Raw genomic sequence first — 26196 nt, 5'->3', positions numbered from 1 at the left:
CCTTGGAGCCATCCCTCCTCCAGGCTGAACAACCCCCACTCTCTCAGCCTGCCCTCATGGGAGAGGTGCTCCAGCCCTCTCATCATTTTTGTGGCCCTCCTCTGGACCCGCTCCAACAGGTCCTATGTTCAGGGCTCCAGAGCTGGACGCGGCACTCCAGGTGGGGTCTCACCAGCGTGGTGCAGAGGGGCAGAATCCAACACACCCCCCCCCTGCCTCGACCTGCTGGTCCCCTGTGCCTGTCCCCTGCTGCACCCCACGCCTGTGCCTGCAGTTATGGAAAACGGCGGGCCCCGAGGTTTGGGGGGAGCGTTGGTGCGAAGCTCAACCTCAGAGGGCCAGAGCTGCCGCCGCCTCCCACCGGCCTGCAGCCGCGGCCCGAAGGCGGAGACACTCCCCCGGGCCGCCGACCGCCCTCCATCAGCCCCCCCTGCGCACGGCCGTTGCCGGCCGACGGGCGGGACGGCTGGCGGCGGCGGGGCTGCCGGGGCTGTGTGAGGGCCGGGCGGCGGGCGGGAGCGAGCGGCCGCTCCGGCATGGCGGGGGAAGGGGCCGGCAGCCGGGCGATGGGGCGGCGCAGCGCCGGGCAGGTGAGCGGCGGCGGCGGCGGCAGGCCGCGGGCGGGGAGCGCGGCCTGTGGGGCCGGGAAATGGCGGCGGCGGCGGCGTCTGCGTCTGCCTGTGAACAGGTTTCTGCGAGTGCGAGTACAGTAATGTGCTGTTAAAGACAATAAGCACAAAAAAAAAAAAAAAAGCCGATTTGCTATCAAAATGAAAGCAGGTTCCCTTCTGTTGCGGAGACTAGAAGCTGCTCCCCACGCGTAACCTAGGAAACGGTCACTCTTAGGCCCTCTCTGTTCGTGATAGTCCTGCCAAAATGGCTCTGGCTGGAGGAGCAGCAGTGCCAACAGCGAGTGCCTCGGGAAGAGGGTGAGACCCGTGTCAGACAGCCTGCTGTCGAGCCCTCAGTGGTTTGTGGCTCCGGGTCTTGCAATCTGGGGATGACTGCTGCATTTTGTAGCATATTTTTAATCCACAAGTAAGGCCAGTTGCGTTCAGAACCGTGGTGTGTCCGTCATGTCTTGCAGCAGAGTCCAAAATAGGCTCGTGTGAAGGTCTTCCATGGTTTTGGACCTGCCGCCTGCTTCAGGTTCTTGTGCTGCAGCAGTCGGTGGGGAGGTCGTCAGTCCCTGCTCACCCGCTCTGTCACCCGGGACTGTACACACCATTTTGTTGTACTCTGGCCCATCAAAACATATAAAAGGGGGAAAAAGTGTCACATGATGATACAAGGTCACTAATTGCCAAAAATGAAAGAGCGATCTGGAAGGTATGTTGCTTATGAAGATTAAATATGAATTTATACATGGAGGCTTTTTTTTTTAACACAGAAAAATGGATGGAATGATAATAAAGTGAAAATGCTGTATTTTACTTATCCTTCGCAATAATTTTCAGCTAAACAGGTCAATCTCTGTTGCTCAGTTTTGCTTATGTATGTGTGGGAGGGGGGAATTAGTGCTGAATTTGAAGTAGTGAATTTTCCCCTCTGTGTAAAAGCTATTTGTGAAACCATTTCAGGATGAGCTACAAGAATCAATTTCTGCTCGTGCAGTGAGAGAGCAAACAGCTGAATACTCAGACGACTTTGAGAGTGACGAAGATGGCATGTTAAATGGTAAGACAGAATTAAATATTTTTCCTCGTGTCCTTCCCTTCTTAACTCATTGCTAGATCACAGAGGATCTTGGTGAGTCAGTATGATTTAATGTTCCAAGATTTCATATTTTAACACTTTCTAAATCACTTAGTCTTCCTCTTCCAAGTTAGGAGTAGGATTCCCAGTGAAATCAGAGGTGGTGCCAACCTGCTAGACCAGATGCGGTCTGTGCTTTTTCCTACAGTTGTGATGGCCAGTTTTACTCCTTATCTATATTGTTTACTGTACACCTGGACGAGGCAGTAGCGCGCAGCACTGTGAATGAAAGTGGACATGGTCTGAGAAAGCAATGGCGTTGTCTTACAGTTTTCCCAGTCTGTACAGTCAGTGAATAAGGATGTAGGACACACTGCAGAGCATGCTTGCCTGGCAGCGTACACAGACCAGGAACAGGTTTGATCTGGCTGTTTTTCTTGGGCAAGGATGCCTTTGATATTTGGTAATGTTTGTGTTTAGTCTAATGAAATTGGCCAAATGGCTCTTCTTCCTCCTGATATGGTGCTGCATGTTAAGGGAAATATGAATCTTAACATCATAGTGTTTTTTTTTAAAAGGACTTCCTCTGTGTCCTGTTTTTCATTCACATCTGAAACATCTTTTAAAAGTTCATGGGATGTTTTGATTTCCCTTTGCTGACAAGATTTAAAAAAAACCTCATCCTACATTAAATATGTTACTCAACCATCATGACATTCTTTTGTCACCTTTCTCGAGCTTTTGAACGCTGAAATAATGTCAGTTAGAAATAACAGGCTACAGGAAGATAATATTTTGTTTAAACATGTGAACCTTAGCATTGGAGCAGATAACTCCTTTGAGTATCTTTGAGTAGAGTTCAGATGGGACAAAAGTGAAGAGAATAGAAGGGGAGGATGGATTCTGGTAACCAAACATGCCTAGCTTTGTTCTTGTTGACTTGCTTCCACTTCTTACGGAGACATATTTAAGCTGCATTTAAACTTCATGACAGATAATAATTAACCAGTGAATATTGGAAGTATTTTCTTCAGGTTGGGTCCATAGAAACAGATGACAGGAAAGGAAGTAGAATAAGGATCTAGTTTGGTGGCTTTGCAGAGATCAGAGGTGCAAAAAGAGAAACGCTCAGAGCCTTAAGTCAGGAGAGTATTATATGAAAAATTACGTTAAATTATAGAAGGTATAGTTTCTGTGTCCCATTTTTTTCCACTTGTTGCAAATGGAAGTTGACAATGTGCTATTTTCAGGTATTGGGGAAGAACTTCCTGAGAGTAATTCAAGTGCCGAAAGCACTAAGAAATCAGTTGCGGTTGAGTGTCCCGTCTCAGATGATGATGCCTCACAAAAAGCAGCATATTTGGAAAACAAAGCTGCTGATGACTTGACTTCATCCTTTCATGAAAAGAAGCTTCAGCAAGTAATGCTTTTAGAAGGTGAAAACATACAGGATGACAGAAAAGATAGTGAAGAAGAATGTTTGAAAAGTCAAAATGTGGGAGATGACAGAAAAAATAATGAAGAGTGTTCAGCTGCTGAAGAAGATAATAGTGAAAGTGACCACTGTAATGACTTGCCTATTCACGAACTACAGAAAAAAAGAAATCAAGAAGACAAACCTATACCAAAGCCACGGGTGCACAAAACAAGAAATGCTTTGGCATCAGGTGAAAAGAAAGCATTTGAATGTTGTTGCTCTTATTGTTTAGCCATATTACGATACTTTAAAGTGTTGCAATTTGGGTTGTTTTCTGTGTTAAGTATCAGCTGCTTTGGTTTGCAGGGAATTTATTCAGTATTCTTCTAGAAATGCATATTTTGATACATCCAGCTGCCAGGGGGTATACTGAACCAGCGTGGGCTGAGTAGCAGGAGGTGTCTGTTTACTTTTTGCTTTCAGGAGATGTAAACCAGCAGTTTGGGTGCTTAAAGTTCATCTCTCTATCAGTGCATGTCCATGGAAGGTGTGGGGGGGGGCTACAGAGTTGCGTCTTCTCTGTGTGCGTAGCACAGAAAGCCATATTCACAGTGTCCACAGCATCTGTGCACCCTTTAATGGAAAGGTCTTAACGCAGGCATCCCTTCTCTATCACCAGTGAAGTTGGACCACAGTGTTTGCAACTGTAATGTTGGAAGTCGTGATGCTGAGATATCATGATGCTGTAATGTAACAGAATGACACAAAATGAGCTGTAACCAAAACATTTGTGAATGGTAGACTGCTCCTCATCACTGAGTTAAACATTCAAATGATCTTTTACTTTGATGATAGTGAGACACTTTGGATGTAAAGTCCAACATGTAAAAAAAGAACTTTAATGTTTCATTATCAGAATAGCTAATTCATTTTTAATATTCAAAGCAGAACTTGGAGTTCTGCTAATTGACTGTCTGTGCTTTTACAAATATAAATTGTCTAAAGTCTTCATATTTTTTATCTATTTCCTAATTGGAGAAGAATTTGTCCTGTTTGATGTTGAGAGAAATTTATGGCTGGTCATTACCTGTGATGGAACATTACAATTTTGAAATTGGTAGAGCATGGTTAACAATATCGGCTCCTTTTTCTCTTTCCACATGATGGCACCAAAGTGCTAAATATTTGAATGTGCAGCTGGGAACTGCAGGTGCCTGTCTTTCCTGGCCAGTATGCCTGTGCAGGCTGGCAGAAAAAAGGTTCCTTCATGTGCATCTAAGTAATGCAGTGATACTAGCATGTTGTCTGCAGTAATCAACCATTTTAAACTTTCATATATTGGATAAATTGTTCCCTGTCCAACAGAGGAGGTGACTGTGCAGATACTAGTCAGCTTTTTCTGCTCCTTTGATTTTTCTTGTGATTCACTGCATGGAAAAACTGTCAGTGCACTTGTAGGAATATTGTTGTTACCACTTAGCTCTCTAAACTTCACACTAATCATATAATTAGACTTTATGCATCTGAGTGTGCTGGATAGGCATGGTGATTCTCCCATTTCCTGCAATAAATTTGTATGAACTAGGACTTAATAAGAAATGTGTCCATGGCAATGTGCAGAATTAGACACACATTTCTATGTGAATTGGCATACATAAAGGCAGGTAGAAAGCTGTTGTATGGCTTGATCTTGTTGGGGGCAGGACAGGGGGAAGAAGACATGAAGATAGGATTACTAAAGAGGAGGAAGGTGAGGAGCCAGAGGATAGGAATCTGTAAGAAACTGTTGCATGGTGGTTCTGCTGCCCAGTGACTGCCTTAGGGAGGGAAGAGACATCATGAAGAAGCTGGAAATATACTGAAAGCCCGTCTCTTCATCTGCATTTCTCATGATGTCTCCTCCTACCCAAAGTTGTTTTGTTCTGCACCATGCGGAGAGAAGCAGTCTTACCTCTCTATCTTCTCTAGTAGATACAGGGACAAGCAGAACAGCAAAAAGTTTTTCTTATAGCAGTGCTGTGTTAGATATGTGCTCTCTTTTATATTCATGAAAACTCTCTCTCTAATTGCAGATAAGCTCTTGAGTGTAGCTTCAATGTATGCACAGGGATAGTAAATTGTCTATCTAGAGATTATGTTAGAAGCTTTAAAACTTTCATTAAACTTTCTGAAATAGTGGCTGCAACTCTTTATATAGCTGTCTGTATATGGCCTCACTATATTAAGCACAATAGTGTTCCAGACTAAAATGTCTTTAAATAGGTGTAACTGAAACTATAGTATTTGTTTTCAGCTGAGAATATCAGCATTCTTTCATTAGATGGCTGTTATAAACCATTACATCAACCAAGAAGTATTTTGAGAAAAAGTGGTCCTTTGGAAGACAATAAGTTTAATAGGTCAGAAGGAAAAATAACTTCTAGAAATGGATGGTCTTCGTTTTCAGCACCATCATCCCTAATTACACTGAATGCCCAAGCTGTGCCCAAGAAAAAATTGCTTGCCAAAAGCCCTGATCCTGAAGTAAGATAATATATGTGTTGATTTTTTTTTTTACCATTTACATTGAAAACTTTTGAAACTAACTTTTATTTAGCTGACAAAATTTTCTGGGAGAAGAATAGGAGCAGGAAAAAATGTCTTTGCCAGTAGCATTCTTATGATGAGGAGCAGATAAGAGAACATCATTCTTTTTCTTTTGAACTAGAAACAAGATTTTGTGATGGTTTTCAGCTTTATGTGCTGATTGGTTTTATTTGTCCAAATGTAAAACAAGAATTACACTTCTCCAGAGAGTTCTGAACAAGCATTCTGTTAAAGTGTTACAAAGTCAAATTATTCTGATTTGTTATGAATGGCTCACTTAATTACAGTATCACAGAATGGTAGGGGTTTGAAAGAACCTTTGGAGATCATCTAGTCCAACCCCCCTGCCAAAGCAGGTTCATCTAGAGCAGGTTGCACAGGAATGCATCCACGTGCATTTTGAGTATCTCCAGAGGAGACCCCACCACCTCTCTGGGCAGGCTGTACCAGTGCTCTGGCACCCTCAAAGCAAAGAAGTCTTTCCTCACGTTGAGATGGAATTTCCTGTGTTCCAGTGTGTGCCCATTGCCCCTTGTCCTGTCACTGGGCACCACTGAAAAGAGTCTGGCCCCATCCTCTTGATGTGCACCCTTTAGATATTTATAAGCATTGATATAATTGCCCCTCAGTCTTCTCGAGGCTAAACAGGCCAAGGTCTCTCAGCGTTTCCTCATAAGAGAGGAGCTCCATTCCCTTGATCATCTTTGTAGCTCTAACTGTCACTTTTTGATCTAAGGGTCCATGGCTAGAAAGTGCTTCACCACCATTTTCCATTAATTTTAGTTCCAATGAAAACTGGAGACTCCAGTTTACTGATGTGTGGAGAAGCACCACCTGCAAAAGGTAGAACTTAGATGCAAGCAACCAAATAGTTGTTATCATTTGTACCTTAGTAATATCTAGTAGTCCAACATAAGTCCTCTAAAAAATCAGTGGTATTCTTAATTTCCTTTTTACTCTCTTTTAGTTCTTTCTCATGCCTTTGCATCTCCTGTTCTGGATTTGAGAATGGCCCAGTCTCATTCTTGCAGTTGTGTCCAAGTATGGTATCATCCCAGGTACTGAGAAATTTGGCTCTAGAGGCATCCCAGGAATGGAGAGGAAGAGATTAAAGTTTGAGAATTTAGTTTTTTTACTGTGACTTATGTCAAGTATATGTGTCATTGTATAAGCATCTTTGAGACTTAAAACAAGTAATTTTAATTTCATTTCCTCTTATGCATTCAGCATGACTAGGCTAAATCTTTCACTTCTTCCTGCACCTTCTCCACGAAGTTTAATACAATCTAAGTAGCACTTTTCTATTTATTTGGATTTGTGAATCCTTAACGGTTCTTAGGGGATGCGCAGACCCTTTAGGAAATACCAAATCTGTGGGCTTCTCAGTGGTATCCATTGAATTTACCTTTCTTAGTCCCTTTTTTCAGACTGGCTACAAAAAATCCATGGACCCCAGGTTGAAAGGCACTGGAATAGGCTTAGATACCTTTTTTAATTTGCTAAGGGAATCATGCAGAGGGGTAATTTGCAGGACTGTAACAGGACCGTAACAGGACCGTAACATAGAGCGTCAGATGCAGCAAGAAAAATGCTATCTGCTTGGCCTACGTAATGTCTATGTGCTGCAGCCTAAGGAGATAAAAGATAGGACTTGGCTTGAAGAATTTAGTGCAGAAAGGTGAACAAAAGTTGAAAACTCAGACAATGTACTGAGTAGTAAATAACAAATATTAGCTTAGGTCTGTGTTTAATTTCACTTCTTTTTTTTATATTTTGCTGATACCTTGGATTAGAAAATTTGGTCGGTATAGCTTGATGCTTTTAAGCATCGTTAATGAAACAATGTCTAAGGAGAGTTTGTATGGGGAAAAGGATATGAGCATCAATGTACTGGAACAGGTAGATTCTCCAAGTGCAGGGACAGCGTGAGATAAAGACAATGATAAAGGTGGTGTTGTCAGGACAAAGGAGGACATAGAAACAACACTGATACTGACTCTGCAACAAAAGTGGAGGAAAGGGGATTGGAAAAGATTGTTTAAATATGGTGCTAAAGTGTACAGGTATAAGAATTTCAAGCATACTGATCAAACATGTATAGCTTGAACTGTCAAGAAAGGAACTACAATAATAATACTTACAGGTTTGATGTGGCATTTTTCATCTAACCACAAGAAGGTTAGTATTTTGTATCCATTTTGCAAACAGAGCCAAACTGACTTGCACATTAAGTTCTGTGAAGTTCATGCTACGAAGTGCTCGTGGTCAGCAGTATGTCTGCTGTCTGCAGTTTCCTGTGCACTCAGTTCTGCAGCTTAATTAGAGTTGTACAGTTTCTGATGCCTACAGTTTATATACAGTTGTACTATCTGGTAAGTGTGAAGTAAGATGTGAAAGTTTACATACCAACATATCAACAGAGGATAGAAAATAGTTGATATAAATTCGGAATTCTCCTTGTCGCCTCGAACTTACCATCGTCACTGTAAATCTAGGTTAAATTTCTTAGCTTGTCAGCATCAATATTCCTTTCTTCAGGTAACATGGAGTTAGTATCTCATCCACAACTTTCATTTCTTTTAAGAATTACATCAGAAAACTGTGGAAGACTCTAGTTTGGAATTTACTGTGGCCTTTTTTGATTTGTGTCAGAATTGTTTTACAAGTTCAGATCTCTGCATTAGTGGCAGTTCAGATCTGATAAAAATGTTCTTTAAGTCTTATTAATAAAATGTTTTGTAAATGACAATTTCACCACTTAGGCATGCATTTAAATTGAGGGGATGTTTTGTTTAAATCCCTACCGTGGAATCTTTCTGTTATTTCCTTCTGTGTCCGACACCCCTGAAAAACACCACACAATGAAAGTAGTTTTTGTTACCCAAAGTGTCATGCAGACTTCATTAGTTATTTGCTAGGTGTCAGATGAGCTTGTGCTGTGATTGCAGTGGCTCTTGATTGTGGTTTCTGCACAAGAACGATGTTTGGTTGGGGAGGCAGACAGGAGGTTTTGTCATGCTCACACATTCTATAACATTTGTTAAAACTTCAGTTGATACTCCAGTCTTACATTTAAATACAATACAAGTGAATACTCTTCTTATTAGTCCATATAATTCTTAGAAGGAAGTATGCAAAAAATACATTGAGAAACGATGAAATTCTTGTTCATGTGTCCCCTCAATCCTTTTTCTCCTGTTAGATCAAGATCAGAAGATCAGCACCAGTGACTTGAGACTGGAGGACAATAGTAGAAAATCCCCTTCTGTGACAGAAGCAGTGATGACCACAGCATATGAGAAAACAGAGAAATTAGAGAAGTCAACAGATGACAGTTCAGATGAAATGGTGAAAATAGTGGAAGAGCAAATAGTAACTGATACAATACAGAAGGTATCAGTGAATGATCAATCAGAGCATGGGGAGGCAAAGAACACTTCAAAGGACTCTGTCAAGGTATTATTCATATGCATTTTTACCATTGTATAGAACAATGTCCTAGGAGCATGGTGAAAGGTTTTGTGAAGTTACTGTGAAGTTTTGTGAAGTTAAATGTGTGGAACTGTAAAGTGTTAGTACCTTAAGTATGTAGAACTCTGTAAAGCTGACGATTTATCTCTGGCTTCCAGAACTGAGGCTCTTACAAATTCTGTGTAGGTTTATGGAAGATGTAGGGAGTACTTTTTACACAAATCATTTAAACAAGATAAAGGTACTGAAACGTGCATTTTCCAATCTTAATGAAATATCCTTATCCAAGTGAAAATGTCAGATCTCTATTGTGAGGTTAGCTGAATTGGAATGAGCAGGGTATGTTGGCAGAAGATGTAATCCACGGTGTGACTTGAATAATGGGTGAGATGCGAAGCACTTTATGCTTTATCATAAGAAAGAAAATACATAGATACACGTAACTGTTAAAGCTAAATATTAAAAACAGTTAAAAGAGTGTTTTTATAATAACAGGGAAGCCCACTGCCCAGTTGGGTTATTTTTATTCCTTCGTATTTCTAAACTATAGACTATATTTTTACATAATACGAAGAAACATTTCTAGGTGCCATTCCAAAAAGATACAGGCATTCTGAAAGGTTCGTTGGTTGGTTTGTTGGGTTTTCTTGCTTTCATACCTTGTACTGTACCCTTTCTATATTAGAGTGGCTTTCTTGCATATTTTCTAACATCATAGAATCATAGAATATCTCCTGTTGGAAGGGACCCGTAAGTATTATTGAGTCCGACTCCCAATGTCCTTGTTAGCTTGTAAAATCTGTTTCATCCTGGTCTAGTTCTGTTGCTTGAGAGAGTCTGTAACTTTACTTTCCTTCCATGTTTCTTAGAAACTAAGTGAAACAAAGGAGAGAGTTCTACAAAACCCAAAAGCTTCTTTATCTGACAGGTAAGAGAAAGATGCCCTGTATCACAGTCTTACACAGCAGAGTGCAAGATGCATGTAAATGCCCTGACAACGCTGCTTCACTCTATTTTCTGTCAGCGTCGTCTTCACTGCTGACAACCTCTGACCATCTGTAGAAAACAGTTTAGTAGATGTGGCATGTTGTTATAACCCTTGCTCAGGGTTATATGAGATCAAACTCCAGTCTCTTGCGAGTGTCTATGATGAGTGTGTGCTACTGGATCCACAAATTAATCCAGTCCATGATGTCTTTACAGGTTTTAAGCTGTTTTGTAGATGAAAGTATAAGGAATTTGTAAACTTTCTTGGGCTGAATATATTGAGTAGTGGCTTGTTTTGGCATTAGTAAAGCCCTGAGAAGAAAACAGGCTGCTTCCTCCTTTCCCTTTTCCCCCATCCCCAGCCAAGTGCAAGTAAAAACAGCATCACAGTAACTTTTGGTATACACTGAAATAAAAGGAACACTACTTGGTATCAGCCACAATAAATGGAAAGATCATTAATGTGTATGTGTGTATTTTTATAGGTCTCTGTCTTCTGCATGCTTAAAGAAAAAGGGGAAAGCTGTTCCATCAGCTGCACCTATTTCATCTCAGTATCTGGGAACATTAAAGGTGTTGGAGGATAAACGTGTGCAGAACAACAGTACAGAATTTGACAAAGCAGATAGTTTACGAGCAGCTGTTTTCCAGGTAGATCTTAAAAACAAACAAATAAAAACCAAACAAAACTATGCACGTAGAAGTGCTGTTGTAGAAGTCAACGCCTATTTTCTTGAAATCGGTATTTCTGAGTATATTCCTTGCATATGCTTACAGGTGTAATAATCCTTTTATTCTATTGGCTATGCCTTTACATCAAATTATAAACTAAAAAGCTAAGTGAGAGTGACATACAGTGGTTCATAATTTATTATGTCATACTATTTTCAGACACGTATAATATTTTGCTTTATTTCTACTTCTTCCTTAACGTAAGTAAGTGTGTAGTTTAAAGTTTCTTTTCCTGGTGTGTTCTATTCACTTGGCATTCAGGAAAAGTGAAAACAAGTGTACTGTTCTCTTCAGAAGGATCATCTATGTAGATTCTGTGTAGAATTTCATAACAATTAGTTTGTGGGTTTCAACAGTTTTTTGCTACTAATCTGTGAGAAAAACTTTCATTAACAGATGCTGTTCATATTAGCATGTGTTTTTAATACTTGTTATGGTTCTCAAACAAAATTGAGAACCTCAAATCTATATTGTCTCCATAATTTATAAAGGTAAAATAGGCTTCAGTTAGGACACTTGTATCTCTAAGCAGCATAACAAATATATAATTAAACCTTGAAAAATTAAGCCTGATTCTGCAAATGGCTAATAACACTTTATGAATGCCTGAAGTCTCACTCTTCCCAGTTGGATTGTATTATCTTTAATTGTAGGTATTTGTAAGAGATACCATAAATGTAAATTGTATTCCTGTATACCAAGTGATGAGAATCTATTTCAATCTTCTTTTTCATTTTTCTTTAATGCTTACTTTTTTGGTGTTTTTTTCAAGATTCTTTATTTTAAAGATCCTTAAGCTTTTTGGCATTTTGTAGCTATGATTTTAGAATCTTAGACTTTTTGATCATAGTGGTTGTGTGATCACAGCTTAGTGTTCCACATGGGGTAGTTATTTAAGTAGCGCATGGAAGAATTAAGAGTAATTTTGGTCGTCATTATATTGTGCTGCTTTAGTAATATTTGGTTGTTTTAACAGGACTTTTTTAGTTATACCTTAAAAAGACTGTAAAAGTATAAAAGTCCTCTAATGATTCTTGCAGAATTGGTGGGAAAAGAAAAGGCTCTTTCTACTGGAATCAAAAAGAATTGAAAAGAAGAAAGCTGAAGATCTAAGGATCAATGCTGAAAGGGTTTGTTTGCATTCTTGTTTAAAAAGAAGTTGACAAACTGTAATCGTTTGCAGTACACTCACCTGTGCTTTCTGCCTAATTACATCACTCCGCTATTCTAAGGCATCTGAGGCATCTGGTGAGTTGAAACAGTAAATGGCACGTCCCCCTTGTTATGGTTGCTCTAAAGCTTGTGTGGCTGATGCTTCCCTACACATTTACATAAGTTATGTTAAAAGTATGCTTCTTAGATTAATTTTCGGGTTTGTTTACAACTACCTTGGGGTGCTTGACCCTTGAGGTGTTAAGTTTTAATTTGTCATCTGTTAGAAAATGAGATTGCTCCCTATTTCAAGAGATGCTTATCTACAGAGGACCGTATTTTCAATAGTACGTGCACAATACTTAGGTTTGTCTTTTAAATACTTAATATGCTTCTAAGCGTTTAACATGTATTTCATATTCTTCTACACATATTTCTCAGGAGTAGTTTGTCTCATTTGATTAAGTTAAATTAAACATGAGCATAGAAAAAAACGTTCTATATAGTTCAAATTGAACTCTGAGTATTACTTTGAATGTTGCATGCAAATCAGTTTCCATTTCTTTCTTGCTCCATCTAATCCTACACTTGACAGAGTTTAAAGCATACTATTTCGATTATACTTTTACATTTAAGTGTATTTAAATGTAGCCTGTTATTTTCACTGTAGAAAGAAGCTGTTAAGAGAGAGGAAGCAATTGCGTCTTTTGAAGCCTGGAAAAAAAAGAAAGGAAGAGAAGCAAAGAAGTTAAGTGAAAAAAAGAAGGTTGAGGAACTTAAGAAAAAGAAAGCAGCAGAACAGAATGAGCAGAGAACAGAAGCAGCACAGAAGGTCACGTGGAATATGTAAATAAATGTGTATCTGATATGGTTCGTGGTTATTGAGAATAATTTTGGTTAATCCAGCAAGAGATGAAAATAATTCTGAAATCTAAGTGTGGTTAATCTTTGAAGAAAGCTCATATTGGATTCTGTTCTCTTTGAAGTATGTAGTGTTTACATTTGCATACAAACAGGTATTTTTCCATATTTGGATTCCATTAACTGAAGGTAAAATAAACTCCATGTAAATACACTGGCAATGAACTGTTACTTACCGGGAAAAAGAATTTATTCTTTTTAGTTATAGTGATACCCACTTCTGAGCAATGCTACAAACAAATATTCCAAAATTGGAATGTGTAGAAATCACAAGAAGTAATAATACAGAATGAGCAAGTGGAGCATTGACAAAGAGGTGGGGAGTAAGATTCCTAATGAATTTGTGGTCCTCTTTAGGCATTTGAAAAATGGAAAGAAAGAAAAGCAGAATATTTAAGAGAGCAAAGCAGAAAGGAAAAACAGTCTGAAAGAATCAGGAAGAAGAAAGAAGAGGAACTGGTTGCAGAGAAGAAGAGGGATAGCATGTCAGCAGTTGAAAAATGGTACTAGTCCACTGGGTTTTGGAATATCATAGTTTCCCAAATCTTTGCTTAGAAATGTGATAGGTCTGCTCTGAGTGCTTGGCGTGCTTTTCATTGGGAGACAGTGGCATGCTTGACATCAAGCTCTTCAGATCCAATGGAGAACAAGTATAATAATGAGAACAAGCTGTACAGCTTCTTTCAGTTTAGTAACTTAAATGCTTTCCTCCCCAAAAGGCTACTGACTAAGCCCAGGCAGAAATACTGAGACTGAGAAGTAAGATTCACTGAGTAGTATAATGTCTTATGTGATCAGTCTCATACTTCATTACTAAGGAAGGAAGGTAAATCTTTATGTTAAAGTTTTTTGGAATACAGTGTATGAATGTAGGTATATTCGCAAGCAAATGAGATGTGTCTGCTGGAGAAATACTTTGTTAGTTTTACAAGCCAAGAGTTTTCACAGGCCACGTGCAAGTCACTGTTACCCACAGAAGTTTTGAATCTCATTTTTTATATGATACCAAACAGGAAGAAAGTAGTACAGAAAAGGTGATGCTATAATAGATAGAATAGTAGGTTAATTTATACCTATATGTGGTGATATAGTGTATAAAGATGGACTTTGAAGTTTTGGAACATATATTCTCAGTCTTTCATTAAATGTGTAAAATATCTCTTTTGACTCAATTTAGTTAATCGGTCACAGATGCAGCATTTAGTCTGTTACATGATGATCTCCTGTTCTTCCCTCTCACTGTGTAGGAATGAAAAAAAGGAAGAATATATGAAACAGAAGAAAGTAGAAAAAATCCTAGAGAGAAGAAAGCAAGAAATACAACAGGCAAAGAAGGAAGAAAAAGATAAAAAGGCTATGGAGGAATATGAAAGATGGCTGGTAATTTTTATTTTTCTTTTGCGCTTTGTCAAAACCGAAAAGGTTAATGTAGTCACGACTGTGGGCACTTTTGCATTGTAATACTCATGGTTTGTCATGCTTTTATGAGAGGGGCCAGACGATGGCAGCATTACATAGCTAGTCCCCCAAAATTCTTGAACAAGAAGATAAAATATGGTGTGCTTGATATTTAGTGTCGGGAAAATATATTTCCCTACCTACATGTCATAGCCTTTTGAATTTCATAGTTAGTCTTCGTTTTTTGACATTCCATGTCAGGAGCAACCATCTCTGAAGGGCCAACTCACCACAGCACAAAACCTGCAAAGCCAAGCAGTATCACCAGCTGCAACAGTGAGTGCATATCAAGGAAGCATGTAAAGTGAAGACTTGTATAACTTAAAATTGATAAAAGCACATGTAATGAGGTTTCACATTACTTCCATTTACTAGAAAGGGTGGAACTCTGATGCGCCCAATTACATTTTTCCTACAACAGCGTACTTTAGTCACAGTCGTTAAGCAATGAATTTATCTAGTAATCTAGTACTCTAGTCTCAACAATAAGGCAGTGGTGCAGTGTTTTTTTTCCTTGCTACAGAAGGACAAACTAGGAGAGATCAGTAATATTCTTAGCATATATTGTTTTCCTAAAGATGTATAACTTAGTTAAAGAAAAACCTGCATTTTTTATCCGCACCCTAAGACCAGTCATATATCATACTGACTTTCATAGTTTTCTTAATTTGAGAGTGTTTCTTCTGTTTTCTCTCTTCCTTGTGATTTCTGGCATGTGTCCTGTACACACAGTCTCTGTTGCCATGTATAAGAATGGCGTCTTGCAACTCAGCTGGCTTAAGATCTTTACAGGGATTCATTTGTACTGGCAATAGCTTAAAAAAATCTTTTCAGAGTCTCGAGTGGGCTTTCTATTTTTTTGGGGGGGCTTAGGGGGGATCGATGGGAACTGAGGTAGGCTGATGTACGGCTGTGGGACAGATTTTCAAAGGACAGTCATCCGTAACTTGGTTAACTCGGAAATATGCAGTAATGTAAAAAAACAGAGTCTGCCTGTTTTCCCTTCTCTCTATTTTCAAACCTTTTTAGTCTTAGGTCTCAGTCTTTAAAGATCTTACATGACCTGGTCCCCTGTTGGAATACCTCTGATTTCTGTAATCGTTGGTAAGAAGTGTTTTCTCTGGTCCCCTTTGTGATTTCTGGATCAATTTTGTCAAATGATTAATGCCCAATCTTAGATTATTTCTTGCTTAGTCAATATGCCTAGTTCCCAAGGAAGGAAGTATTATGCTATGAGTGCTAGCTAACACACTGTCCCAGTATAACTGCTTACTGAGACTATCTTCAGAATTAGCGTAGTGGTACCAAAGCACGAATGTTACCTCTCATTGTACATTTGACTTCCTTGCTGTCTTGGACTCTGTACAAAGGTAAAAAAATTACCCCGTTTTAGGAAATGAAATCTGATGCCTTGCACAGGCTCCCTTGATCAAATTGTGTATAAATTCCTCAGCTCATCACTTCACTTGGATTATTAACATAAATTTTAGTGGTTGGAGGAATGACCAGATCTAATTGGATGTGCATGTGCCTACATGAGAGGAGCAGTTCAAAAAATAAGCAGGTGTTGGAGGATGTGATAGCTACTGAATTGGTTGGCAGAGTTACCTCTGAAATTACCTGATTTTCAGTGTCTATGTGCAAGTGTTGACTGATGTGTCTCATTCCCAGTCTTCACATTTTTACTTTCTGAAATTGTGCTGATTCTTGCAGCTAACACACTTCTGTTTGAGAAGGCATATTGGGCAATGGCTCTGTCATCATGTTTGGCCAGAATATTATCTCACTTTGTATAGTAATACAGAAAGTACACACCTTCGGTGAACTGCAGGAGAGAAACACCTGTAAAGTTGTCAGTGTATTATCAAGGGAACAAAGGTGATATCTGCCTACAGGTAGATAAACAGGCATCAAATCTAAGAGGGCAGAATTGTGGAAGTCTTCTAAGTGTATTTTTTCAAATAAGAGCATTTTTGTTTGAAGGGAAATAAAATAGTAGTAATATAGTGGGAAGTATTCTGATATGTTTTCATTAGCATTCAGCAGAAATTAATGTGTAAATTCATCCTCAGCTTTTGTGAACCAGATGTTGACCATAATGCATGGGTAAAAGACACATAAAAATCTCCTTGTAGTTCTTCTAAAATATAAGAAACGTTCTGCTTTTATGTTAATAGAAATTCTGTTACTTATACTTTTAGAGGTCATTGTGTGAATGTTTGGAGAAGATTACTTATTAAGCATGAAAATAAATGCCCTGAAAAAGGCTATTAACACTTGTAAAATGCCAACATAAAAAGGATAATCTTGAGCTGAGATACTTTAGTATTGCTGAGGAAATTTAAGCTTCTGATTTTTTTTTGTTTCATACTACTTGCCTCTTGCTACTCCCCAAGTACTCTTCAAGCCAATCTAGATGTTGTGTTTGATAAATGATCATTTTTCACTTAATACATGCTATCAATGTCTGACACTTGTCATTGACATGTACTGATTCTGAGGAGTAGAACGTGGAGAAGAATCATGTAGGAAGTTTATAACAACAGATCAGTTTAGTTTCCATTATTTTTGGGGTAGTAATCTTGATACCTGATTTCTGTAGAGAAAAGTGAGTATCCTACATGTGGTATGTTCTCCATTTTACATGATAAACATTAACCTAGTATGAGTTGATGAGAAATAAGTCTGCTCTCAAATAATTCTTGAAGATAAACATAGTAAGGTTAAATGCCCTAAAAAAAGTTTGAAATTTTACCTTGAGGTTCAGCATGCTCAATATCTATTTTTGGCATACTAAAGCTGTTCAAAAACATGAGGAAATGATGTACCAGATGAGTCTCATGGATTTGTTGCTTTTCTGGGTTAGAAACAGCTGACGTGGGTTATTCATTTAATGTAGTTTAATAAGATCTACCTGAAAATACTTTCTATATTGGAATTTTAATCTCCTGGCATTGCAATGTGTTAGAAATAAGGCTGTTATTGTTATTCCTCTTAAATGTTGTAAGGCTTCTGTACTATCTAAAATTCAATTATTATGTGGCAGTCATACTGCTAAAGAATGGGATCTTCCCAGAAGGCTATCGAGTAGGAAACTTCCACAGAGAAATCAAGCCATACAATTGAGTTGATCTGTTGTATGACAAACTACAGTTATTGTTTTTCTCTCTCACTATTTCTATTACTATTACTCTTCTCCTGTTAGTGCAAATAACATCTTGTTTATTATTTTAGGGAAGACTTATATCAGTTATGTCTTATGAGAATATGAACTGTGGTTAGGACTAGAATATAGAAAGCTTTGTGTGTGTTGACGGCAGAGAAGAAGACACTAAGTCTTCATGTCAAATTTAATCTTCTAAAGACTAGATAAATTAACTCAAGACTGTTTCCTTGGCTCTAGGATTCATTCATGAAAGTTGGATCTTCAAACCCCAACGTACAAAACTGAGACATGATTAAAAAATCCAAAGCAACTTTCATTCTCTTTCTGGGTGGGTGTGTGCTTTGTCTTTGGTTTGGGTTTTTCATACGTGAGTCTGTTGTGCAACGTGTATTCAGTAAAGAGTGCTTTATAAGCATAAAGTACGCACATTTCTTTGTAACACTTGATTTCTCAAATAATTGCCAACACTGCAATACAGTAAGTCCTATTTTTAATGAGTTTTCAATTACCTGTCCTGATGTGTCTTTGAATGCCAAATACATATACAGGTTCTAAGATTTGTAGAATATAAAAATTGTCTGGATATGTGAAATACTCCAAAACAGGAATATGAATCCCATATGTGTTCCATTATAGAGCTCATTGTTCCCAAGCTCATCTGTACTGCTTGCACATACCTTGTCACCTTTTTTAAAAGATGTCACTGATAATGCAGACTTCTTTCCTCTTAGGGTACTAACCAGTTCCCTTTAAGAATTCCTGAAAAAATTATCTTGAACTTCTTCTAAAGACCCAAAGGCCCCAGTTATGTTCATCTGAGGAGGATGTCTATGGAAGGAGAAAAAATGCAAAAGTGTAGGATGACAGAGAAGAGTCAGAATCTTATAGCGCTACAAGGCCAGTTTGTCTCAATTACTCCATATAATCAGAAAGATACAGTTTGTACAGAGAGATAATATTTTTTATTCTACTAACTGTGATGAACTTTTGTATTGCTTGTTTTAGTAAAGGGCATTACTTCTCCATGCAAACCCTATCTTGCTTTTAATCAGCTTTACTGGTAACAACGTGAAATAATTCTGTGTTTATTTAGCCAGACCAGACATTCCTAACTGAACTGGATCTTCAGATTTATGTTAACCTAAAGGGCACAGATTAAAATCATATTGATAGGGTTGATGTTTCAGTGCATGTTATGCTTTCTTAAATTTTTCTATGTATCACATGTATAGCTAGCATTAATACAGTTTGACTGCTGCGTATATGTGAAACGAGAAAACTTCCACTTAAGCTCCTTCTACTTTCATTTACCAGCCTAATCTCTCAGCCACAGTTACCTCACTAGTTCTCTTCTCACTTACGAATAATAGGCAAACACTGCTAGGATCTTGGGAATTTTCAGGATATACAGTGTCCCTCAGAGGGGTAGGATCATGGGTTATCTGAGAGTGCCAGTTATTTTTTGGCCATCTTCAAGGAGCAGTACTTCCACTGCAGTGCAGTTTGTACATGTGACTATATGAAACTTTTTTGGTGCTTCAAAATACTGGCTGGTAGGCTGCAAAAGAGGAAAGGACCGGGGTTGGATTTGGCACAATTGATGATGATTTTAAGCCTGCATATCCACGTTGCATCCTTACTAGCAGTGATATGTATAGTGATATGTATGCCCGTTGTTGGTCCTTGGAATGAAGGCACTGTTCATGTGCCAGAAAGCCATCCGCTCGAGGACCTTTTACCCACCTGTTACGAGGGGCACTGTAAATTATGCTCTGGTTCATAATGTCAGCCTTGGTTCCACCTAGAGAGAAAGTACTTTTAAGTCAGTAAGTGGTGTGCTTAAGCATGCACTGCAAACCTGCAAGTATGATGCAAGGGGAATTTGCACCTATGAAGAGCTCTCCAGTGTACTAAATTGCTGATGCAGATGCACCTTTAGATGCTGGTCTTCACAATGGTGAAGTGGCAGTCATCTTTGCAAAGAAGAATGCTTATTTTATATAGAACAGAAAAATATAAAAATTCAAAAGAAATTATAAATAATTGCACATAACTTTTTGAATGACACGTGCCTTGAAAATCATTAATTAATCATGCACAAAAAGAATATTGTTGTTTGAAACAATAGAAAATATCAGAATCTTGCAGTGTTTAATATGTTAGATAGATATTTCTTTATAAATAAATTGTTTACTTCCCAGTTTGTTCTAGTACATGACAAGTGTGATTTAATAAGTGCAGAAACTTAGAAAGATGCATCCATGTTCTCATGTAATGAGAACAACATATTTAGCATTGCGATTTAGGTATCCTCTTAAAGAAAAGAAGTAATTAAAATGAGACTAATTATGTACAAGACAAATACACTACTTAATCCACTAAGCCTTCTGTTGGGCTTTTTGTTTAGATAGTGCACAAAACAGCCTCATCCTTGAGACAGTAACCTTAATTGTAAATGACATCAAATGTCACAGCCTCTTGTGTTGTGTTGTGCAGTGTGTGTGACTGAATCCCTAAAAGGGATGCGCTAAGCTCCAAAAGGCAAATCTCCATTGCATGTTAACTTTTCATTTTACACAAGAAAGATATAACAGTAATTGTAACTTTTCTTTTGGTGGAGTTAGCTTTTTATTTGGGATTTTTGTTGTTTGTTTTTTGGTTTGGTTTTTTTTGACACATCTTTTTATTCTCAGGAAAAGAAAGAGAAGAGAGAGCAGCTTGAGAAGAAGCAAAAGAAGTTGCAGGCTGTCCATGGGGATGAAGCGCCTTTTCCCTGGAGTCCACCTGGCAAAGTCACATATTCAATGAATTACTGAGCAGTTTGTTGCCTTCTATGAGAAGAGATGATACACAAAGTTCTGACAATGGCTAGTCATTATTTCAGTAACAGCTGATTTTCACTGAATCCGTAATAGATGTTGCATCTTTATTTTTTGTTTATTTTCTCTCTGGAGTTTAAATAGATCAGATGTCCCTTTCCATTGCTTTAGAATCATAGAATCATTTAGGTTGGAAAAGACCCTTGGGATCATTGAGTCCAACCATCATCTCCACTCTACAAAGTTCTCCCTTACACCATATCCCTTAACACCACATCTAAACGAGTCTTAAACACATTCAGGGATGGTGACTCCACCACCTCCCTGGGCAGCCTGTTCCAGTGTCTGACCACTCTTTCTGTGAAGAATTTTTTCATAATGTCCAGCTTAAACCTAGAAAATGTACTGATTTTTGTAATTCCACATTTAACTTAGTTTTGCTAAATCCTGCGTTACTTCATTCCTTTTTGATGAAAGTGTATATTCAGGATACATAAGGCTGGACTCTGGCATTTTTTTCACCTAATAAGTAGCACAATGGTTATTTTAAGTTACTGGGCCACACTGCTAGGGGGTTAAGTCTGCAAGAAATGCTTTGTGAAAGAGGGAATGATGGGTGAAGAGATGTTGGCGCTCTTGTGATAGAAAGAAGACAAAAAGCTAAGCAGTATGGTAGGGGGATGTAATTTTCATACACGAAGAGACAAGCTACATAGAACATAATATAATTCTTAGATTATATTACATTATGAAACATAAAAATAGTTTTTAAATTAAAGCTGCATCAAGCAGGAACAGGATTTCATGGGGCCAAAACCAGTCAGCCATGTGATGATACAAAAGAATGAAACTGGAATCCATATCATGTAAAATGATCCAGGACTAAGGCAGACTGTAACTCTTCAGTCCATTTCAGGTCCTCATATACATTCCATAGATCTCCTGCATCTTACAGGCAACAGCAATTTTAGAGGCATGTTTTTGCAGTTTACACAAAATCTTACGTAAAAACTGCAAGAGCAGAACAGTGGTGCTCTTATGAGGCAACCTTAGATACTGAAAATTACTTTTTTGGAACTTAATTTGAAGGCTTCTGTCATTGTTTTAACATGATCAAGTAAATCCTTCCCAAACACGTTTTCATCGTTGCTAATGAGCTAGTTGGTGTAGTAAATTATTAAAATTTGTTGTTTTTTTTCATGGCTATTTACCTCACTATTTCGTCAACAATGGCAAGACTACATATCTTTAGAGATCTTCACATCTCTTGTTTGCCTACTGTCTAAACTCAAGCTGTTACTTGTGCTTGCGTTTTCTTATTTGAATTTCAAAAATCACTCTAAATCACATTTGCTCCTCAAGCGTATATCTAAAAAAAAGAAATGAAAACATCACTACCAACCAAGAAGTAAAAAATCTAGTCTTTAAATTATAGATGTAATTTCTCAAATGAGAATCTTGCTCCTGTTTAGACTGACAGCCTCCTTGGGAAGTCAAAGGAGCATTGGAGAAGTAGACTTGCCTTTTTCACTTGAGTCCTGTGCTGTTCATGTAAGACTGGGGCACCTCCTCGGAAAAGAAAACCCACAAGACTGGCAACCAGATGGATTTCTTTAGTTTCCTGATGTTTCTTGCTTGTGTTTTTATTTTTTAGGAAGAGCCATTGAGGATTTAGAGATGTTTGTTTTGGACATAACTCACTTTGTTGTCAGAACGCTATACAGGTGAAATTTATTGCTGGTACGTATGTAAAAGTGACATCAAAAGGATATCTATTCTGCCTCATTGCTTAACATGGTCCTGTTCGTTATTGTTAGCATGAACTCTAGTTCTGTGAATTTGTAGTTCAGGCCTTTTGCAAAGTTTATGACAGGCAGAAGTGGGTGCTAGAAAGCAAAAAGAAGATGTATTTGTTAGAACAGTAGGTAGGTGTGTAGTTCTCACAATTAACATAATTTCTATCAATAAACAAGTGTAGAAGGGTTGTAAGACATACACTGTTTCTGTTGCATATGATCTGTTCAGTGTCAAGAAGTATTTGCTAATCTTGAGAATAGTGGTGAGGTTTCACTAGTAGTGTTGCGGGATTTTTGTACAGCCAAATCATCTGACAGATCAGATTTGATCGTTTGTGGAGTGGTTTCAGATTTGATACAGCTTGTTCTAGATTATGAAGTATATTTATTGCAGGATCAGGCTTGAGTGTATTGCTTGGTATTTTGCACTGCATGTCTCGACTTCCAGTTGCCTTGCATGAACTGTGTTCATGGTGGCCCTGCTCTGTATTGGGATTTTTGAGCAGGTCTCTGCTTGTCCTGCCTCTTGCTTCTAGTTCTGCCTCAAAATACAGCATTATTGGACCTGGCTTTTATTCTTTAATTTGTTTCCAGCCTTCTGTCACTGGGCCACTCCCCTGGAAACGTGGCTGGAACAGCTTTTGTTCCACTAAAGAGCATATAGAGAAGCTAGGGACCTTTATGACACCCATCCTTTGATTATACGCAGTCTGCAGGTAATGCACACGTGATGTCTTCCAGTGGACCTTAATGACAGTAGTGACCTTTTTGCCCCTTCTGTGAGACTCAGTCTGTGCAAAGAGTCATCACTCAAATGCTGACATTCCGTATTGGGCAGCATTCATACAGGTTCATGCTAAGCTCACTGTTGTTCATTGGGGCGGAGGAAGACATTGGTCAAGAAGGGGAGAGGGCATGGCAGAGGGGCTGGAGTGCCGGCTGGAGCTTTCAGAAGCGCCCTGAGGCCTGCACTCTGCTCTTGCCGAACCGCTGGAGTCTGGTTGTGTTCCTAGGCCATTGGTGGGTTTTCTTGTATGCTGCCTTCACAGTGGTACCCACACTGAGCTTCCTGCACTGCAGCTTTGCAGTACATTGCATTACCACAGGCGTTTCCAGTTAAGGAATCCTGCACGTTAGTTTTTTTTGGAGAGATCCAGCAAATCGAGATTGTTACCTGACTTAAGCCAGGTTCTAGCACAGATACTGCAGACAAGTGAATACAGGGCTTTCATAAACTCTGGGTCTGGCTCTGGCTGTTACCTCATGGCAGGTCAGGCAATTTTTCCAGCAGTAGTGGTATCACAATGACAGTATGGGCATCCAAAGAGAAAGCAGAATCTGCCCACAGAAACTTTCAAGAAGTTGAGAAGAGCAGCTTCAGTGGGCAGGGTAGGGTAAAATTACAGATACCAGCAGGAGAGAGGTAGCAGAATTACAGCACAGGCAGAATGCCACACACCTGGCAACTCAGCCCACCAATATTTTATGGGGAAAAATAATGGAATGAATTCAAGCATTTAGGCTGGAGCGGTGATGTGCATCATCTGTCCACTAGACTTTTAGCACTTGCAACCTTGAATTCAGGTTTAGCACCTCAAGAAACTGTAGCTAAAATACCACGGGAAGATGAACTGTGTAGCAGATAGCAGAGTTTGCTGCACGGCTGTTGTGATCAGATCAGGAGAGAGTGAGGCAACGCCTGCAGCCTGTGTGAAACAAATCGTCTGTATCTTTAGTTTTGCGGTGTCCAGCTACAACAAGCAAGGCAGGTCCCTGTGCTGGCAGGCTTATAGTTGAGGGATGCAAATGACAAGGATGGTAGAGGTAGTAGCAGAGCTGGAAAAGGGTTTGTCACATGCCTGTGTCTAAACTGGGTACTGCATCCTTACTCGCTTTAAGCCTTCAGATGAGTGGATAGAAAATTTTTGACAGAAGATGAAAGTGGGAAAATGTTGGTGACATCTTTCAGAGGAGTGATATACCCAACACTCATATAAATTCACAACTTTTCAATTACAAAAAGATGCTAAAGATCAATAGACATGGAAAAACAGTTGCTACAACTGTGTGTTTGACTTCTATAATAAAATTTTGAGAGCTTTGCCTAATTTTACATTGTAAAAAGTTGGACATGTTACAGCATGATGCAATCATTGTAGAAAAAAATGAGAAATATGAACGTGTGTACATTAATTTTTAAAAATGTACATATATCTGTAAATCCTGTTAATACATTTATTGATGACAGAGGGAAAATATTTTGGTATTTAATAAAGTATATTTTAATATAATGTCCTCAATGTTTTAATCAGATCCTAGGATACAGATCTTTCATTATTGTTAATATGACAAATAGATAGGGAACTGTCCCACTGAAGTCAGATCTTCTGGCACGGCAGCTCACAGACTACAGCTCAGGTTTGCTTGCTGCCACACCTGTGCAAATAAACACGTGGGGGCTTCCAAGTAATGACCTGGAAGATGATCAGTATCTCTCATTTTTTCCACAGTATTTTTTTCAGTCATAAGTTGTTGCATTGGTGCACTAAAGGGACAGGCTGATGACTCAATTGAAGTTAAAAAATTGACATGCTATATACAGACCTGCTAAAAACTGAAGTGCTGATCCACCCAGTGTTGCCCGGTCACGATGTAGCCACATGACAAAATGCCTCACCTCTCTTTCTCAGGAACTGTCTCTTTGCAAAGGGAAGTTTATATAAATCAACTAAAAAAGGAGATGGGATTACATTAAGGATAAATAATTTTCTATTCCAGTTCTCCCATTCTGGGTAAGAAAGATTGTGCACTGTTCTCTCTCGTATCTTCTTTTTCTTTCATATTCACTAAATATAAGGCCATTAGATCATCTTACCTGATGTGTGTATCATGGACTGCTTCGTTTCACTCAGTTAATTGTGTGTTGCACTGAGTCACTTGAATCTAACAGGGATGAACTAGTTTGGGTTGCAAATGCTGATGGCAGCCTTGGCGGCAAGTCAAGAGCTGGACTTGCTCTAGAGCGTTGGTATCTTTCTTGCATTGGGGAGCCCAAAACTGAACACGGTGCTTCAGATGCACTCTTGCACCCAGATGCAGTCTCACACAAGCCAAGTAGAGGGGAACAGTCACTTCCATCAGCCTGCTGAATACACTCTTGCTAATGCAGCCCCCAGTGCCATTGGCATTCTTTGCTGTTAAGAGCCCGAGAGCACATGGCTGACTTATGTTTTGCTTCTTGTTGTCTGGTGCCCCTAAGGCCTTTCCTGCAAAGCTCCTTTCTGTCCTGTTGGGCTTCAGCCCTTAACTGTTGCATGGGGTTATTTGGCCCTAGATGCAGGACTTACTCTGTCTTTGTTGAACTTAAAGGTTCCTATTAGCCCGCTTCTCCAGCTCCCTCAGAAACACCCTGTTTGGCTCCATGGACTTAGCTATGTCCACTGAGAATCATAGAATTGCCTAGGTTGGAAAGGACCTTTAAGATCATCAAGTCCAACCATCAGCCTAACACTGACAAAAACCACGCTAAGCCATGTCCCTTTGCACCACGTCTGCTCATCTTTTAAATGCCTCCAGGGATGGTGATTCCACCACTTCCCTGGGCAGCTTAGCTAAGTGCTCCCCTGTTCTGCCATCCTCTTCAGGGCCTGAGGGCAGACCTCACCAGTAAAAAAAAAAAAAAAAAAAAAAAAAAAAAAAAAAGGCAAAAAAGATATTAAGTACCTCAGCCTTTTTTATGTCCTCTGTCACTAAGTTACCTGCCCCCCTGATCAGCAGGAACACATTTTTTTTCACTGTCAGCATGCTTATAGAAGCACCTCTTGTTGCCCTTCAAATCCTGTATGAGCTTTAACTCCCACTGAGCTGTGGCTTTACTAAATCGTTCCATGCTCACTCAAGTAGTGCCTCTCTATTGCTCCTGGGTGGCAAGTGCTCTCCACCATCTGTGCGCTTGCTTACTGCCTGAACTCTGGCAGGAGAGCCCCATTCATGCAC

The 26196-nt window shown here is 39.1% G+C and overlaps 1 protein-coding gene across 4 annotated transcripts; it reads left to right on the top strand.

The window, feature by feature from the left end:
* Positions 1-411: 411 nt before the first annotated feature.
* On the top strand, positions 412-21775 carry MAP9 (microtubule associated protein 9). 4 transcript variants are annotated; one of them, XM_074589734.1, is made up of 12 exons: positions 412-590; positions 1581-1677; positions 2946-3362; positions 8901-9154; positions 10039-10097; positions 10642-10807; positions 11929-12018; positions 12711-12872; positions 13319-13464; positions 14209-14341; positions 17823-17913; positions 20279-20413. In XM_074589734.1, exons 1-11 carry the CDS (start codon positions 537-539, stop codon positions 17868-17870), a joined length of 1626 nt encoding a protein of 541 aa, XP_074445835.1. In that variant the 5' UTR covers positions 412-536; the 3' UTR covers positions 17871-17913; positions 20279-20413. The 4 variants fall into 4 exon arrangements, with proteins under 4 accessions (XP_074445835.1, XP_074445837.1, XP_074445834.1 ...); XM_074589736.1 differs by lacking the exon at positions 20279-20413 and adding an exon at positions 18317-18483; XM_074589733.1 differs by lacking the exon at positions 17823-17913 and having other exon boundaries at positions 20279-21775.
* Positions 21776-26196: the final 4421 nt, after the last annotated feature.

Source organism: Larus michahellis, chromosome 5 (genome assembly GCF_964199755.1).
Source record: "Larus michahellis chromosome 5, bLarMic1.1, whole genome shotgun sequence".
In the NCBI taxonomy this organism is placed as follows: Eukaryota; Metazoa; Chordata; class Aves; order Charadriiformes; family Laridae; genus Larus; species Larus michahellis.
Note: the sequence above shows the minus strand (reverse complement) of the source record. Positions and strands in the feature narration are given on the sequence as shown.

Bases quoted from the DNA above. Each gene is read 5' to 3' on its own strand.
- MAP9 (XM_074589733.1), top strand. From the start codon at position 537: ATGGCGGGGGAAGGGGCCGGCAGCCGGGCGATGGGGCGGCGCAGCGCC. The intron at 591-1,580 runs GTGAGCGGCGGC...AAACCATTTCAG, and splicing joins GGCGGCGCAGCGCCGGGCAG to GATGAGCTACAAGAATCAAT. The intron at 3,363-8,900 runs GTGAAAAGAAAG...TTCTCCTGTTAG, and splicing joins AAGAAATGCTTTGGCATCAG to ATCAAGATCAGAAGATCAGC.